The sequence below is a fragment of the Lemur catta genome, chromosome 2 (genome assembly GCF_020740605.2).
Source record: "Lemur catta isolate mLemCat1 chromosome 2, mLemCat1.pri, whole genome shotgun sequence".
Lineage (NCBI taxonomy): Eukaryota > Metazoa > Chordata > Mammalia > Primates > Lemuridae > Lemur > Lemur catta.
The window spans coordinates 84,128,957-84,145,144 of NC_059129.1; the positions used below are offsets into that span (position 1 = coordinate 84,128,957).

Below are 16,188 nucleotides of genomic sequence, written 5' to 3' on the forward strand. Positions count from 1 at the left end.
TCTATGCAGGAAGATATAAGGGGTGCTAGATCACCATCATTTCTACAGCCTCAAGAAGTCCCTGCGAAGGCCCATGGACAAACAGCAGGGGAGCAAACGCCAGGTCTCAGTTTCCTGCTCAAAATCATGTTTTAAGGGCTAGGTCACTGACAAGATCTTTGACATCGATAGCCATTTCTGCTGTTATCTGCCTGCCCAGAAGAAAGAGAGGAGCAGATACACTGTTCACAGTACTCTGTTAATTTGGCTACAGCTATAAATCATCTTCACCCCCTTTTTACAATTCCTAAATAAAAAGCCTGAATACCTGATTCTCTCTGCCAACACACTCTTCCTCTTTCACCGTGTTGGCCCTTTTCCACTTGGGAAAGTAAAATAAATTTCTTTTTTCTACCCTAATCTTTGTCTAGAGAAATTTTTCTCAAACCCTAACAAAAGGTAATAGAATGGCTTTGTGTGCACATACATGTTAATGTAGGTATTGGAAAACAAACAACAAATTGATCTCTTCTCCACCAACTTTTGTCACATAAACAGTTCTTAATGTAATCACTTTTACACACATACCCCAATACTGTTTTAATAGTTTTTTATAGAGAAATAAACACAGGCCAAAAAAATCCTATTTCTTACAGAAAATCTATGTAAATTCTTATACTTTAAATGTAACCTGTAGATTAACGATATGAAACACAAATAAACACATACATAAGTAAGGATCTCCCACTCCGGAGTGGTTGGAATAGGCTCATTACAACTATAACTTCATTCTGTCCTCATGAATTGTTAGCCCTGATGATCTGGCAATAATATGGAAGTACTGGGCAACAGTGTCTGACACGTCATAGGTATTTGATGATGTTAATTCAATTTAAAGTTGAAAAGGCAAAGTAGTGAATAATAGTTGATGAAGCAATTTAAGATTACCATATAAAAAGGGGTCTTAAAATTTTATAAGTAGGAATATTATTTCTTCAGGCAATTTTTATTCCAATGGGACAGATGAGTAAAAATATTAATATACAATTTATAAAAAATGAAATAATTAGGTCAAATACTTCCTATAGGACTTGACTAAACTTAAAAAAAACACTAGATAAAAAAAGTACCTTAAACATCTTTTTTTGTGGTTCTGATGAGAAGCACATACTTAAAACCTTGTTCATTGCTTAAGGTCTGTGGATTATGCCACTTTGCATGTTGCCATAACAACTCGGCAGATGATATTCTGTAAGGTAAACATAGACATAAAATAGCTAATTGTTCTTCTAAGTTTTGATGCCCAAGTGTGCTTACATTTTGCTCCTTGTAGTATACTAAACATAGTTAACTGTACACAGCCTGCATAAGCCTATGGCCCCCAGAGTCAGTGCTTCTTAGCCACACCCAGAATCACGGAGATGATTCATCATACTGTTGGAAAAGCTGAGTAGAAGTAAACACAGCGTGCATCAGGGCCTTCTGTCAGGCATTTGAGAGAAAGAGGAGGGATTAAAGACTATTCCAGTGGGCTTTGCGGGGGCTGGGGAGTGGAGGGAGGCAAGGCTGTATTCGTTCCAGCCTTCTGTAAAGATAATGCATTTCAGAATAACCTCACCATTTTTTGTTCTCCAAGAACTTTGAGAGTGAGAAAGGAGAGAGCCAGAAGCAGTTATGTTATGGGCTATGTTGTGTCTCTCTTCCCCAAAATTCATATGTTGAAGCCCGAACCCTCAGTACCCCAGAATGTGATGATATTTGGAGACAAGGCCTTTAAAGGTGATTAAGTTAAAATGAGACCCTTAGGGTGGATCCTAATTCATTCTGACTATTGTCCTTATAAGAAGAGGAAATTTGGGGCCACAAAGAGATACCAAGAATTCCCATGCACAGGATGACTGTGTGAGGACACAGCAGGAGGGCTGACATCTGCAAGCCAAAGAGAGGAGCCTCAGAGGAAATCAATCCTGCTGGGACCTTGATCTTGCACTTCTAGCCTCCAGGACCCGAAGAAAATAAATCTTTGTTAAGTCACCCAGTCTGTGGTATTTTGCAATGGCCACCGTAGCAAACTCATACAAGTGTATTGCACTGAAGACTTGGAGAGAAAAAGAAAAGGAGTTTGGTGAATAACTATTGCTCTTTTGCCCCTCTTCTCAGGAAGTCCTACTGAAACAAGATTGTCAGGGGAGGGGGTTTGATGCAGTACTGAATCTCTCCAAGATCGTGTGTGCAAGTTTATATAAAGGGCAAGACTGAGTTCCAAAGGGAGGGGCCCCTGGGAGAAGCCCTAGCAGTATATTCTCATAGTAACGTGTTTCTGTAAAATTTGAAAATTTATTTTAACCATAGTCAGTTGAGACACTTGTCTCTTTATACTCCAGTCTCTCCTTCATATTGCACACCCCCCTTCTGTCAGATAGCTGGAGTGGCCACAGGATCCAGCTAAGGGTTTGGGTAAGCTGATTTGGGCTTAATTTTGGTTTAGTGAGATACATTTGTGTGGTTCACATTCATTCGTTTAGAGTTAAGTTATTGCTGTGTATTATAGCATAGGGATGGCTTCCAAGAATCATCCTACCTCCCACTGTGCTGAGTTATCCAATGTTGTAATTAAAGTTGCAGAGATCAAGGTCTCATTGCCATTTGAATGTGTTCAGTGACACCCAATGCCAAAAGGATGTGGGTTTGGAGGAGAAATGTATCAAGGCAGATTTTAGTCTGTGGAAAATTCTTCCAAATATGGAAAAATTTAATGGAAGCTTTCCATAAATTGATAATTCCAAATATATATGCTATTAGCAGATAATAGAAATCAGATAATAAATCAGAAAAAATTTTGATTATCAGAAGGTAATAAAAAAGTCTGAATTATTAATAATAAAAAGCAAATTTAAGAAAAACTATGCTAGAGAAATGACTAAATTATCTTTGTTTATTCTCTAGAGAAAATTTTTAAAAGATATTGTCATATGAAGAAGGAACTGAAGAATATGAAGACAACAAAGATTCCTTATGGAACTTTGTCTACTAGAAGGTAGAAACATTTCAAGGCTTACACAGATGATTATAGTGTAATGAGGCAGGAGTTTCTAGTGGGATAAGCACTGAGTCAACAGTGCTCCTTGCTCCTCCTGGACAGGCAGGGCTGGGGGCAGATGGGGAGACTGCGGTTAAGGACTTCAGGATTTTATGGGGATAGTCCAATTGACCCTAGAATGCAGGGCCATTTTTTCCTCTTTGTTTCATTTTCTTATGAAGATCCTCCAGAGAAGCGGTGGTCTTAGGGGAGAAGATAAAAGGCATTTGCGCAACTTTGTCACCAGAATTAAAGCCGTTGTGATCAATGGAAAGTAAGTGAAAATGTTGTGGTCCTTGAGCATTGGCTGGAGTCAGAGACAGAATCAAAGGGAATGGAGGGGGGACTCCTCCTACGTATTGACTATGACAGATCACTTTGTAGAAAATCAAGCCTCTAGCTGAGAACAGCTAGAAAAGCTGAATATAATACAAAAGCAAAACAAAATGAAATTGTTTGAAGGCAGCAGAGAGCCACCAATCAGGACTGTGAATCCAAGATCACTGAGAGAAAGGAAACACTGAGATGAGCTCAGTATTCTACTCCCCTGTTTCCCTTAGGTATTCGCTGATACGGAAGCAGCACAGGCCAGAAGGAGGAGGACAGAGCGGAAAGTGGATACTGTCAGGCTGAGGATCTAAGCAGAGCTATTGGCATCTCTTGGTGCTAGGGAGTTAAAATTGGTCTTCAGGGTTTGCCAAGGTATAGAAGTCCTGGTATAAACCCCAGATTTTCAATTAGGCAAACAAAAAATAAACCACGCCTTAAAAAGGGTGAAATCCAGCTCTAAATCAGATGGATTCCTTAAAAGATGAAGATGATATCCTCCTATACTTTGTCTCAGAAGCATAAAAAAAAATTCTCCAGGTAATGAATAGCATTATCTGGAACTTCTACCGTGTTAAATGCATAATTTCAGGCATTTAATCAAAAAATTACCAGGTGCATACCAAAAGATTAGACTGAAAAACAACAACAACAACAAAGACCCACAGGTATACAGATGCTGATGTTAGTAGATAAAAACTTGAAAATAGCTATTAATGTGTTCAAGAAAATAGATGACAAAATGGAAAATTTCATCAAAAAACTAAAATATATTAAAAATCAATTAGAGATTCTAATAATATCCAAAAGGAGAGAAAAGAGAAAATGGGAAGAAATAATATTTGATTATTGACCAAGACTCTTTCAATCTATGAAAGTTATCGACGCACATTCAAGAAGTTTTATGAATCCCAAGCAGGATTAATACAAAGAAAAGCATACTTAGGCATACCATAGTAAGACTACTGAAAGCCAGAGACAGAGAAGACCTTAAAAGCCAATAAAAAAGATGTTTTACTTTTAAAGAAACAAGACATATTGCTGATCAATAAATAGAAGTGAAGGACTCCAGAAAACAATGTAATGACATCTGTGAAGTGCTGAAAGAAAAGAAGTGACAACCTAAAATTCTATACCCAAATGAAAATAATCTTATGAGAAACACATTTACATCTCCTTTTCCTGACAGAAAAGACAAATATATTATGAATAATCTGTTATGGATAACATGAAGTGTCCATGTGGCTAGGCTGAACTACATTTCCCAGAGCTCCCTTTCTTGTATGTTTCTGATTAGGGTGGGCAGTCAGGGAGGTAGGGGGATTTGCAAGGCAAAAGGAAAGCAGCAGCCTTTGTAGCTGACACATGTTGTTGCTGATATGCTGATTAACCTTGTTGATGTGAAGCAGCAGCTGAACCTGCAATTGCTCTACCTTCTCCTGGATGCTCTTTCATCTTCCCTAATTCCCCCTAACTCCAGGGCCAGGTATGCATTTACCTCTGTAATGAATGGCTCGGGCTTCTGCAGAATACCCTTGTCACCAAGGTCAGAGGCAACAGAACAAAGGTTTCAGTCCATCCTTACGGATTTCCAGCTCGTGTTTGTGAGTTCCAGCCTGGTCCAGTCTTCCTCCCTGATTGCCTACTCCGTGGACTTCCAGCTCCAGTATCAGATGTGGAGACAACAGCCTCACAGAGACTGCTTAACTAGCACCCACAATTGCACAAGCCAATTCTCTGAAAGTCCAGAAACAGGCCCACACATATACAGTCCTTGATTTTTTCTGGTGATACCGCAGTGCAATGGGGAAAGGATGTTCTTTTCAATAAACAGTGCTGGGTCAATTGGAAATCCCTATGGAAAAAAATTAATCTTGATTCCTAACTTACACCACACCCAAGAAATAACTCTAGAAGGATTGTAGATCTAAACAAGAAAAATAAAACAATAAAGTTTCTAGATTACAGAAGATCTATCTTCATGATCTGGGTGTGGGAAAAGATTTCTTAGATGTGGTACAAACAGTATTAAACATGTGTCCTAGTAAATTGAATTTCAGTTTTTCAAGGAATTGATACATTGAATTTTTTTTAAATTAAAAATGTATTTCATCAGAAGACACCATCAAGAGAGTAAAAAGGCAATCAGAGGATGGGAAAAGATATTTGCAATACATGCATCTGAAAAGAATCATATTCAGCAACTATATATTAATAGAATTCATATAAATCAACAAGAAAAATATAGACACCCAATTGACAATAGTCAAAAGAACAAATACTTTGTAAAAGCATGTTTACCAGTTCAAGCACTTTTCCAGCTTTTCTTGTGTCACATTTGCTAATATCATATTAGCCAAAATAAGACATAAGGCTGACCTCAGAGTCAGGGTGGGAGGGCATGGAGAAGGGTGTGAACACAGGGAGGGGTGGAGAATCGGGACTACTTTGCAAACTACCACGACATACTTAATTTTTTAATTTGTTGACTAAAAAGTCATTCTAGGGACTCAGATATCCTTGGTCCACATTAATTATGTCACCTACTTTGGCTTGGCTTTCTTCTAGGAGAAAGCAAAAGCTAGCATTTATGTTTTGTTTTGTTTTAATAAAAAAAAACCCTGCCTCTGACAAAACACCAATAATGTATGATTTTTTATTAAATATTTTAAATCAACTATTAATTCTTTTTTTTTTTTAACTATTAATTCTTACCTGGAAAAAAAAGTACCAGTGCCAGCAGAGATCTCTTAAGAACACTCCCAGACCACCAGTGTCATCCCCAGAGCACGCTTTGGGAACCCCTGATTAAAATAAATATCTTTTGTCAATTTGAATGTGTTTTCACACAGATGAACCTTTGCTTTATGCACTCTCATCAAATATAAAATCTCCTGTTAAATATTATTAAATATTAATGGTGCTGCACCAAACAAAGATTATAAAAGCTGAATCCAGACTGGCGTCATTCTTCAAAGTAATTTCTTGAAAGCATCATAAAATGGCATGGATTATAAATAATAATGACTAAAGTCACAGCATTTGCATTGTATTCATATCCATGAAATTAGCAAGGCCTTCAGGCTTTTCTCTGTTGTCTTTACCTACAGGTTTATGCTCTTTTCTTACATGTTCTTATGTTTCATTTATGCTTTCATCTGATCCCTTTGTGTTGATCAGGACAGTAAAAGTACTTTCGTTTCCATAGTGATATCTGACATTTAGAGATTAGTGAGAAGAACCCTCAGGGACAGAAGAAGGTGTGAGTTTGTTGAGGATGCAACACGATAATGTTGTGTAGCCCTGTAGTTGTTCTCAGCTACCTCACAAACAGCTTTTTAAGTGAAATTTAACTTATTTTGCCAGAAGATTGCCTAATAATACCAGATGTCAATGAACTTTTAAAAATTAAACCTCAAATCAAATATAATGTTAATTTGGCTTGGGAGAACAAGTTTTAAATGCAAAATCCATTCGCCAAAGCTTTACATAAACCCATGCAAAAACTGGGTCCCTTCTATTCTGTTTTGTTTGTTTTGCTATAACTTGTATCCCAACAAACTTAATCATCAGCAAAATGTGTGCAAACCGGCATTCACATTTATTCTTGTCTCAACCGCAGCTGCAATACATCTTGCATCCTGGAATCTCAGGGCCCTCACAGAATAGCAGAGTATTAACCGTACATTTAAATGACTGTGCCCCTAAAATGGGGGTAGGAGGAGCGCAGATCTGAACCTTCTTTCCCAAATCTGAATGCTTTCCACTTTCATCAAATAAATATATATGTTTCTTGGAGATGTCTACTTTTATTTATAGGAAACACACGAAACTGGAAGGTTATTTGACGTTGCGAGGCGGAAAACCAAAGGTCAAAAAGGAAAGAAAGGAAAAACTCCAGCCTTCAGATGACCGGGGGCTGGCGCAAGGTCCTCAGAGCCAGAGAGAGGGGCGAGCGCTGGAGCGGTCCCTGCAATCCCGCGCCCTGCGCCGCGGCCTCCGGGCAGTAGGGGGCGTGGTGGCGCGGGGCCGGGCCGGGCGCGCTCGGCCGTTCTCTCCCGCAGGCAGCGGCGAGGCGGGGCCGTGGCGGGCGCAGAGAGGAGGTGACGCCGCGGAAGGTGAGCTGCGGCGTGGGTGCCAGGGGGAGGGTCGCCGGCCTCACTCCCGGGCGCCACACACCTTTGCCATGCCGCGGTTGCCCTCAGCCCCCACCCCAAGCCTGGGGGCCTTCTGGCCCCACAGAGCCAATTTCCCGGACCCTCCCGTGCAGGCGCCTGACGCGAGTCCGTGCCTTATCCGTGGCCACCCCCACCCCGGAACCCTCCCATTTCCCCCACCTTTTCTTGGTGTGTCAGCCCAGTGGACCCTCACATTTAGGGAAATGGAGTTTTGTAGTTGTTACGAGGTCGCCCTTTTCTTTTGTCACTGTGCGGACAGTCTTTTCAACCTTTTCAACCCTGTAACGTAATGTCTGGAATTTAATTGAACGCAGTTTTTTCTGGAAGCTTCCAGTGCAATTTGTCTTGGAGTAAACCCTCAATAGCCAACGGTAGTGCAGGTAGCACAGCACCGGGGGAGGCCAAATGAGACTCAGGTCGTCAGCCCTGAGATGGTCTGCAACTGCCTTTGACAAAGCCTTTCTCCGTGCGTCAGGTACAGTAAATTCAAGAGATGGAAAGAAACTTTTTAAAAAGTGTATTTTAAATTAAAAGCAAATATACGAGTTTTAAAACTTAAGTTATCACAATTTTATGTTTCTTAAATCTTGCAGTAACTTACAAATGCAAAGGCCTTTTATCGGTTTAGGAGTAAGATGGTGTGAGGTTGTGAAATAGGGGTGGGCTGCAAACTGGGAGACCTAGGTTATCGCAGCCGCCTCCTGGCAAAGACAGTCTCTTCAGGTCTAGATTTCTCTTTGTGGGACGAGGACGACCATAGTACCACTCATTGAATATCTGCTGTATCCTTGCAAAATGTCACCTCATTTAATCCACACTTAGGTAGAAATAGCAAAATTGGAATTTGAGACTCTGCTAGATTCCCTCAAGCCGTGGAGTCCTCTGATTATCTCAAACTTGTTTATACTAAATTATTTTTGAGGTGTTCTGCCTCAGGCTTCAAGTTAGTTTCTTAAGTATTAAGATAGTATGGTATGTGAAACTAAGTGTATCTACAGTTATTAAAATATTTTGTCCATTGTATAATTCCCTGAGTCTTTTAAAGGAAAGGCTTTGATTATTGCAGGGTTCCTGCTCATTAACATTTTATAATACAATTCTGATAATTTGGTTTGTTTTCTGTTGAGGTGCTTATTTCTAAAATGTATATTTGAAGATGAAGTTTTTTCTGCAAAGTAATTCTTATATTCCTTATATCTTGGTCTAATTTTCATGTATAATATAACATAGATAGTCATGCCAATTTTATGCCAGTGAATTGTTTAATGTCAGTAGCCAAATACATTCTGGATTATCCCCCTAAGCAAGATTTTTACTAAAGGAGAGAAAATCATTCAAAAATGATTTATTCTGACTCTCTGTCCAGGATCATCTTTATAACCTCTCACATTGTGTGTGATTAATTTCAGGGGGGGACATTCTCATGCTTTGAGATACAAATGACCTTCATGGAGTTGTGTAAAGGGGCAGTCCTTTATCTTTCCTTCCTTTTTCCATTGCATATTTCCTTCACATGAAGATAGGCAGAAGAAAAAGGTAAAGGGCATTTTATCAGGGAGGCACAAATGAGGTAAATGCAGCTTAGTTTAGATCTTTTTTATAGGTAGGTGGGAAACGTTCTACTCTCCTCTATTTAAACAGACACCAAAAGATAAACAACAGTTTCTTAATCATGAGTAGCTAGGGGAACAAGAAGTGGGTGACGGAAAAGTGAAGAAGAAATAAGAGTAGGGCCACCTGGTCAGATTGCACAGCCAGGGGTGCCCGATTTATTATTTTGCAAGTAGGCCTGCACACTTATTAATCACAAAATTATCCAGAAGTAGTAGAATTCCAAGTTCCCTTCATCCCTACCAATATGTGTTTTGTGTGATTCCCCTTTTAACATATTAAAAAGGAGGTTATAATCCAGCTTAAAAATAAGCAGATCTTCAGAGTGAGTATAACTGTGGAGATTGGTCAGTATCATACGTAAATTAATGAGTGCTAGTTACCTGCAGTGGGGGTGGGGGAGAAGTAAGGGAAGAAGGTAGAGAAAATAATGGGAAGACTTAGGAAGTTCTGATGCAAAGATGAGATGCTAGACATTAACCGCTTTTGTCTTAGGTACAGTTCATTTGAGTGGTAATGTCAGAATAAGTATTGGTTTGAACTCATGATTTGTTCTGCAGCTTTTAAAATGGAATTTATATTAGTTCCATACTTGAAAATAGCTAGTAAGCTTTTACTTCTAGATTAACAGTTTACTTGTTGAAATAGAGATTTGTTTTCCCAAAAAGTATTGATGATTTACACATCTGTGAAGAAACGACTAAGATTTTGCATTCTACGTACTTATTCAACTGACACATCCTGAATTTCCACCCCAGCCATACATGTACAGCTCTGTGGGCCAGACATATGAAGAAATACAGAAGAATTTTCTCCTATGTAAAAAGAGGTTTTTTGTTTTTGTTTTTAAATAGTTATATATAACAAATTCTTGGCTGCTGACACTCTTTTTGGTCTCAGTAATCTGTATTTTTTATTTAAAGTACAGATGGTTAACAATTCTTAGTTTAATAGACGGTATAAATAAGTTCATGCAATTGTGGGAGAACTGTTGTAACATCTTCAATGACTGGCTCATAAAAGGAGAAGCAATAAAATTGAGCTGTCTTATCCCACTTCAAATAAAAGAATGATAAATAATGGAAAATGTTAATTTCATACTTTCCAGGAAGTATCACAAACAATGAAAATTATGGTACATTGAATTTTTAAAAATATACATGTGGGTTTCCAGTCCAAGTGTTCCTTGTTATTTCTGGTAAAGAGTTTAACATAAACAGTGCATTATTAAAGCGAATGTGGATGTCTGGAGGTTGCAGTATAACACAGACTGCCTAGATTGCTTATTTTCTTGATTCACTGTAAGGGAAATGTAGGTTCTGCTAAGGAAAAAAGGGATCAAGAAATCTTGCAATGAAAATGAAGTCATTACAATTTGTGTTAGGATATCATATAACTACAATTATATAGTTTTTACAGATATGTCTCATATAGGTTGAATTTTATGGCATTCAACATCACTGTATTTTAAAGTAGTGAAATTTCTATTGGCTATAACTAGTGTCTGTCTGTCTGTCTCTCTCCATATATATACATATAAATATATTTTTTTTACACACATACCGTATATAATTTTGGACTTCAGGTGTGGAGTGAGTTAATCATCCTCGATCCCTGGCACATTGTCATCCACACAGTGTACATGAGAAACTATGCCCTGAGGACTCTTCTGTGCTCTACAGTTTGTACTCTCTATACCTACCTCCCCCATTGCCTTGTTTTTCTCCCCAGTGAACAACTTTAATCCATTTTCTCTAGGACATCTTTGTTTTCCAATAATAAGAGGAAAATGTTTGTGTCAGTTTTACCTTTATAGATCTGCTTTTTCAGGCCTTCCTAGTGTTTTATTTAATGCCCCAATATCAAATAATGGTACGCTCTTAGGGTGTGATTCAGTCTAAAGAACATGGCCATGTATTAACTGTTTCTTACCTAAATTAACATTCTTTACAGGTATGGCCTGTTGACAGACTGTATATAATACTGCTTCTACTTTAATGATTGCTTCATTTTGCATTTTCTCTTTTTCCACATTCATAGTCAAATAAGTTTTTGGCACAGGGAGAAACATCACTGATAGCTCAAGTAGGCACCCAGTGGCCAACATTTGTTACTTAAATTCCAAATACATTTGTAAACACCGTCCATCCTGTCATCATGGCTAAGAGGGGAAAGATGAAACACTGGCAGTTTTCATTAGAAGAAAATAATGACAGTAGTGGAAGCGTAGATTGCTGCCACAAGAAAGGAGAAATAGCAAAGGAATTTAGCATCACTCCCTCTACATTGTCCACATTTTTAAAAGATTGAGCCAAGATTGAAGAGAAAGTTAAAAAAGGGATTCTGGGACTAAAGCAGAAGTGAATATGAGGTCCCTTTTTGTAGCAGGTTTTTGCATGGTATGAAGTTTGTGCAAGAACCCCCAGTGCTTCAAAAGTGTTCATTTGTTCCCCGGTGATTACCAAGCCAATACACATGCCAGAATGATGAGAAATATATTAATGAACGGTTGAGAAAGATTGACAAGAGAATGCAAGGAGCAAAATGTGATGTCCTCTTGCTGACAGTTACTCTGTGCACAACACACTCCCATGATCATGTGTGTATTGAGTTTTTCCCACCGAACTGCACAGCCATTTTGCAGCCTTTGGATCAGGGTATAATTCACGCAGTGAAAGCTCGAAGCAGTTGCTGAAACAACTCTTTCCAAATTTGCATGAAGAGAAAACTGAGAAAACAAAGATGAAGTAAACCATTGACCTGATTGTGGAGACCTGATAGTCTATAAAAGTGAAATGGCAGAAAACAGGGTTGATTCCTGTGGAATCCCCTGAGGGACACCTAGGAAGAAGACTGCAACCAACGGTGGTGTTTTGAACCAATCTGGCACTCAATTGCTACTGTTACTGTTAACTATTTCCCAAGAGTTATCAAATCTTGAAATGCTGCAGGAGTGCTGACAGATGTAAAAAGAGAGCCAGAAACCCATGGTAGTGGTGGTGATGGTGATAATGAGGATGAATACCACAATGATAACCATAACATGCGTGGGGAACAAGTGATGGAACAGCCAACAGTGAACATTTCTGAAGCCTTTGCCAGCAGAGAAAGTGTCTGGGGAATTCCTTTCCCTTCAAGCAGATGTTCCAGAAGGGGTGTGTACCCAATTAAGTAGTATAGATGAATATTTAGTGACTACTACAACACAAAGTGTTTGAAAAGCTGAGTTCCTAGTTTTCTTCCATAACTACAAAGTTGCAAAAATATTATTTTTATAAGGTCCATAAAATAGAAGACTTAATAAAGAATACTTGTACAAAGCCCTAATGAGTGTTTAAATGTGAGTGACTCTTATTTCATAAGGTTAACTTCACAGTGGGTTGCAGCATTTCCTCCAATAATTTTATTGTCATTAATTTCAGTCTTTAGGAGGTTTCTTTCTCTACCTCCTCCCTTTCTATCCCCACTCCCCACCTAGCGTTAGGTGGCAGAAATGTTAAGAATAAGCTTTTGCCAAATAATAGCTAGAAGAGAAAAATATCCCCAAAATGTTGACGCTCCAGCTAGGAGAACCAGAAGACAAAAGACATGCTTGGATTTAATAGGGTGGATTTAGAGTAGCCAAGAGGAAAAAAGATACTCAGATTAGGGAGATAGCAGAGCATGTTCTGCCCAGAAAGTTGCTGATAGGCAAAGGGGGAGTGAGTGCAAATAGCTATTTATCATCACTGCTTGGTGCAGTGAGTGCTTGGGTGGGCCTGTGGAGGAAGGCAGAGCAGCATCAGGGAAAAGTAGCCATCTCTTCTGTAGGAGAAGATATTGAGCAAAGGAGTGCTAGTACTTCCCTCAGGTTGCTATCCTGGAAGGCTGTTGGTGAGGAAGAGTGAAATAAGAGAGTGGAAAACCCACTGGCCTACCGTCACTCCTATCTTCCTGTAACAATATGATGTGACTCAGACAAGCAACAATTCTCCAGACTTCTGTAAAAGTAGAAAAACAACCCTTGCCTACCACACTGGTTTGTTTTAAGAGATGAAAAATAAAATAATGAATGATTTACCAAAATAAATTTAAAGCACCATTTACAAAGTATGTATTATGCAAAGTAGTAAGATAGTGGGCAATCACTTTTGGTACATATCTGGGCTGGACTTCAGAAAAAGAATCAGAATAATTTTTTTAAAGCAATTTATCAAACAATTATGAAGGGAAAAAATGTATTATTTTCTTTTTAGGTAATAAGTCATTTGTCAAGATGTCTTCAGCACCTGAGCCTCCAGCATTTAAAAAGGAACCACCCAAAGAGAAAGACTTTCAAAACCCAGGGCTCAGAGGGGTGCGCACAACGACCTTATTTCGAGCTGTGAATCCAGAGCTCTTCATTAAACCTGTAAGATATATGTCCAGGGAAAGATTTTATGTTTAATCTAACCAGTCTGTCAGAAATAGAAAGTTCTTACTTTCCTGTAACATTTGATTTTATTGTGGAGATTTTGTGTTGACTAATAAGACCCTTGAATAAAAGCAGGTGGAAGGAAAATTTTAAATGCTCTTTCACATGTAAATACACATATAAAACTAAATATTTTGAAGTCATTTGAGAGTTATGATGGGAAATGGTTGCATTTTAATCGATCAACTTTTTTTTTTCAATTTCTTAAAATATTTAAAGTACTATTTTATTATATTCGTTGCATTATTTGAAGGCAGTTTTTCTTGTTTGATCAGGTACTATTAGGTGAATAAGACCTTCCATTTAAACAAAGAAACCAAAATAAAAATCCAATTATTCTTACAGACTGCAATTCCAGCCTTTTATTAATATTTTTATCTAAATGATATTGCAAACATTTTTATTAAAAATTCCAAAACATAACATTTGTACACTGTTACAGAAGTAGCTAATCACTATTTTCCTATTGCAAATTAGTGAATATATTTGATTTGGTGAATTATATTTTTAAATAAATGTAAATGGAATCAAATTATAAAATATGGTATTTAAATGTATTGAATCTGATTAGAATTTTAGTAATGTATCTGCCAGTGCAAACTATGTGAAAATTAAATAGGTCGGCTTAACCATCAAATCATTATATCAAGGTAGAATGTTTTAAAAACTTTAATGTGTTCTTTTAATTGCTAAAAGCATTTCAAGAATTGCAAATTTAAACTGCTCTGAGCCTGTGGCTTTTCTTAGATGTTCATCTAAGTGAAAAGGTTTTACCCTTATTCTTTTGTGATTAAGATTTGAAATAGTAGCAATACAGCAGGTATGGTAACAGAAGCAGAAAATACTATCTGTATCACTGCTGTGCATTCACACTGACCTAAGAGAAGGCCAATTTGTTGAGTGTAAAGGTGCACTAAGAGGGGCATCTTAGGTACGGTTTCAGGAATCACAAAGTATAAACAAAACACTTCTCTCCAGTTGTGAACATCTTTGCTGTATTTAAAAGCTTTTTTATTTTAATTCAGGCTACATCACTTTGCCTCTTAGGGTCTTGGTTTTCTAGCAGTAAATCAAGGTTATTATAACAGCATAAAATCTGTTCCAATCACTCAATTTCTTGAGGTAATTGAAAGGAGTGGCTTTCCACCCTAACAGTAACAGAGTAGGTTCCCAGAGAATAGTGTATACATTGTCATTATTGCTGTGCCTAATATTTAATACATAAAAGGCTTTTGCCAGTTATTTATGACTTGGGTAGCATGTGTACTTCATTCCCTAATTACTGTTACTATATAATAAAGTGAACTAATTTGAGGTTTGCAAATGGAGAGACTTGGGGTCAGACAAGTTAAGCAACTTCTCCATGTTACACAGATAACACTGAAAACTCAGAACCAGACCAATTTCCATGTCTCACGCCTCTCCCAACTGTCACCTTCCTGAGGATGGAGGTCTGAAATATCCAGGCTTCAGATAGGAGGAGAAAGACTGGAGAGGAGAAGCAAGAGTCTTCTATAATCTCTAAATAATCAGGAATTGAGCTAATTGAATAAAGAACTGAGTAAATAGTTATAATTGCAATATTGCCATAGGAATGCTAGTGTGGTAACAAAGTGGCATGTCAGGAGGAAAGTACAACAGATATGGGGTCTCCTTAAATTATAGTCTTAATGAGACTTTGTCATTTGTTTTCTTTGACAGAACAAACCTGTAATGGCTTTTGGATTGGTAGCCCTTTCACTTTGCGTGGCGTATATTGGTTATCTACATGCAACACAAGAGAATAAAAAAGACCTCTATGAAGCTGTTGATAGTGAGGGACACAGTTATATGAGGAGGAAAACATCTAAATGGGATTAATAGTGCTGGTTACTGCAAATGGAACTTTATTAAGGGCTCTGAAATCTTCAGATGGAAGACTTTATGAGCACACAGTATCATGTTTCTTGTTCTAGAATATGTTAATGAGGAGAGAAGATAGCAGTTGCACCCAGAAAACTGTAGTAAATTTTTTCCTTTCATAGCTGCAGCCATCATCTCATTCTTTTTGCACAGAAAATGTCACAATATTTTTCTTTTATTAAATCATTTTATAAAAGTGCCATGAGAATAGAAGTTATTTTTGTTAATTATTAAGTTCTATATAATAAAAATACCCAGTGCTATTAAATTTGCATGGTGTTTTTAATATTTTAAGGTGAATTGTGCCTTTGCAGCTATTATGAGTTTAGTTGTGTTTTGCTATCTGCAAAGGAAATGTTCATTGTCTACCTGGCATAAAACCTATATTTGTAAAGAAGAGAAATAGTCATTTTAAATCCTGAAGTCAGCACTAAAGTGTGAGAAATGAAAACCAAGTTGGCTCTGAAAAATAGTTATTACAGAGCCACAGATGGTTCATTTTGGTTTCCATTTCAGCTGTTTTGGGTCCAGAATTTTATTTTAATTGAAAAGATACCCCCACTTAGCTACTCAAATGAAGATTAAATGCGAGGATATCCCAAAGTAATTGGAGTTTTTCTTCTATGACAAAAGGTATTATACTGAGGTATGGTGTTTTT

General features: G+C 37.8%; 1 protein-coding gene across 2 annotated transcripts; it reads left to right on the forward strand.

Moving 5' to 3' along the window:
• Positions 1-7,448: 7,448 nt before the first annotated feature.
• SMIM8 (small integral membrane protein 8) lies at positions 7,449-15,797 on the forward strand. 2 transcript variants are annotated; one of them, XM_045543987.1, is made up of 4 exons: positions 7,470-7,503; positions 7,878-8,038; positions 13,410-13,564; positions 15,329-15,797. In XM_045543987.1, exons 2-4 carry the CDS (start codon positions 7,969-7,971, stop codon positions 15,485-15,487), a joined length of 384 nt encoding a protein of 127 aa, XP_045399943.1. In that variant the 5' UTR covers positions 7,470-7,503; positions 7,878-7,968; the 3' UTR covers positions 15,488-15,797. The 2 variants fall into 2 exon arrangements, with proteins under 2 accessions (XP_045399944.1, XP_045399943.1); XM_045543988.1 differs by lacking the exon at positions 7,878-8,038 and having other exon boundaries at positions 7,449-7,503.
• The last annotated feature ends 391 nt before the right edge of the window (positions 15,798-16,188 follow it).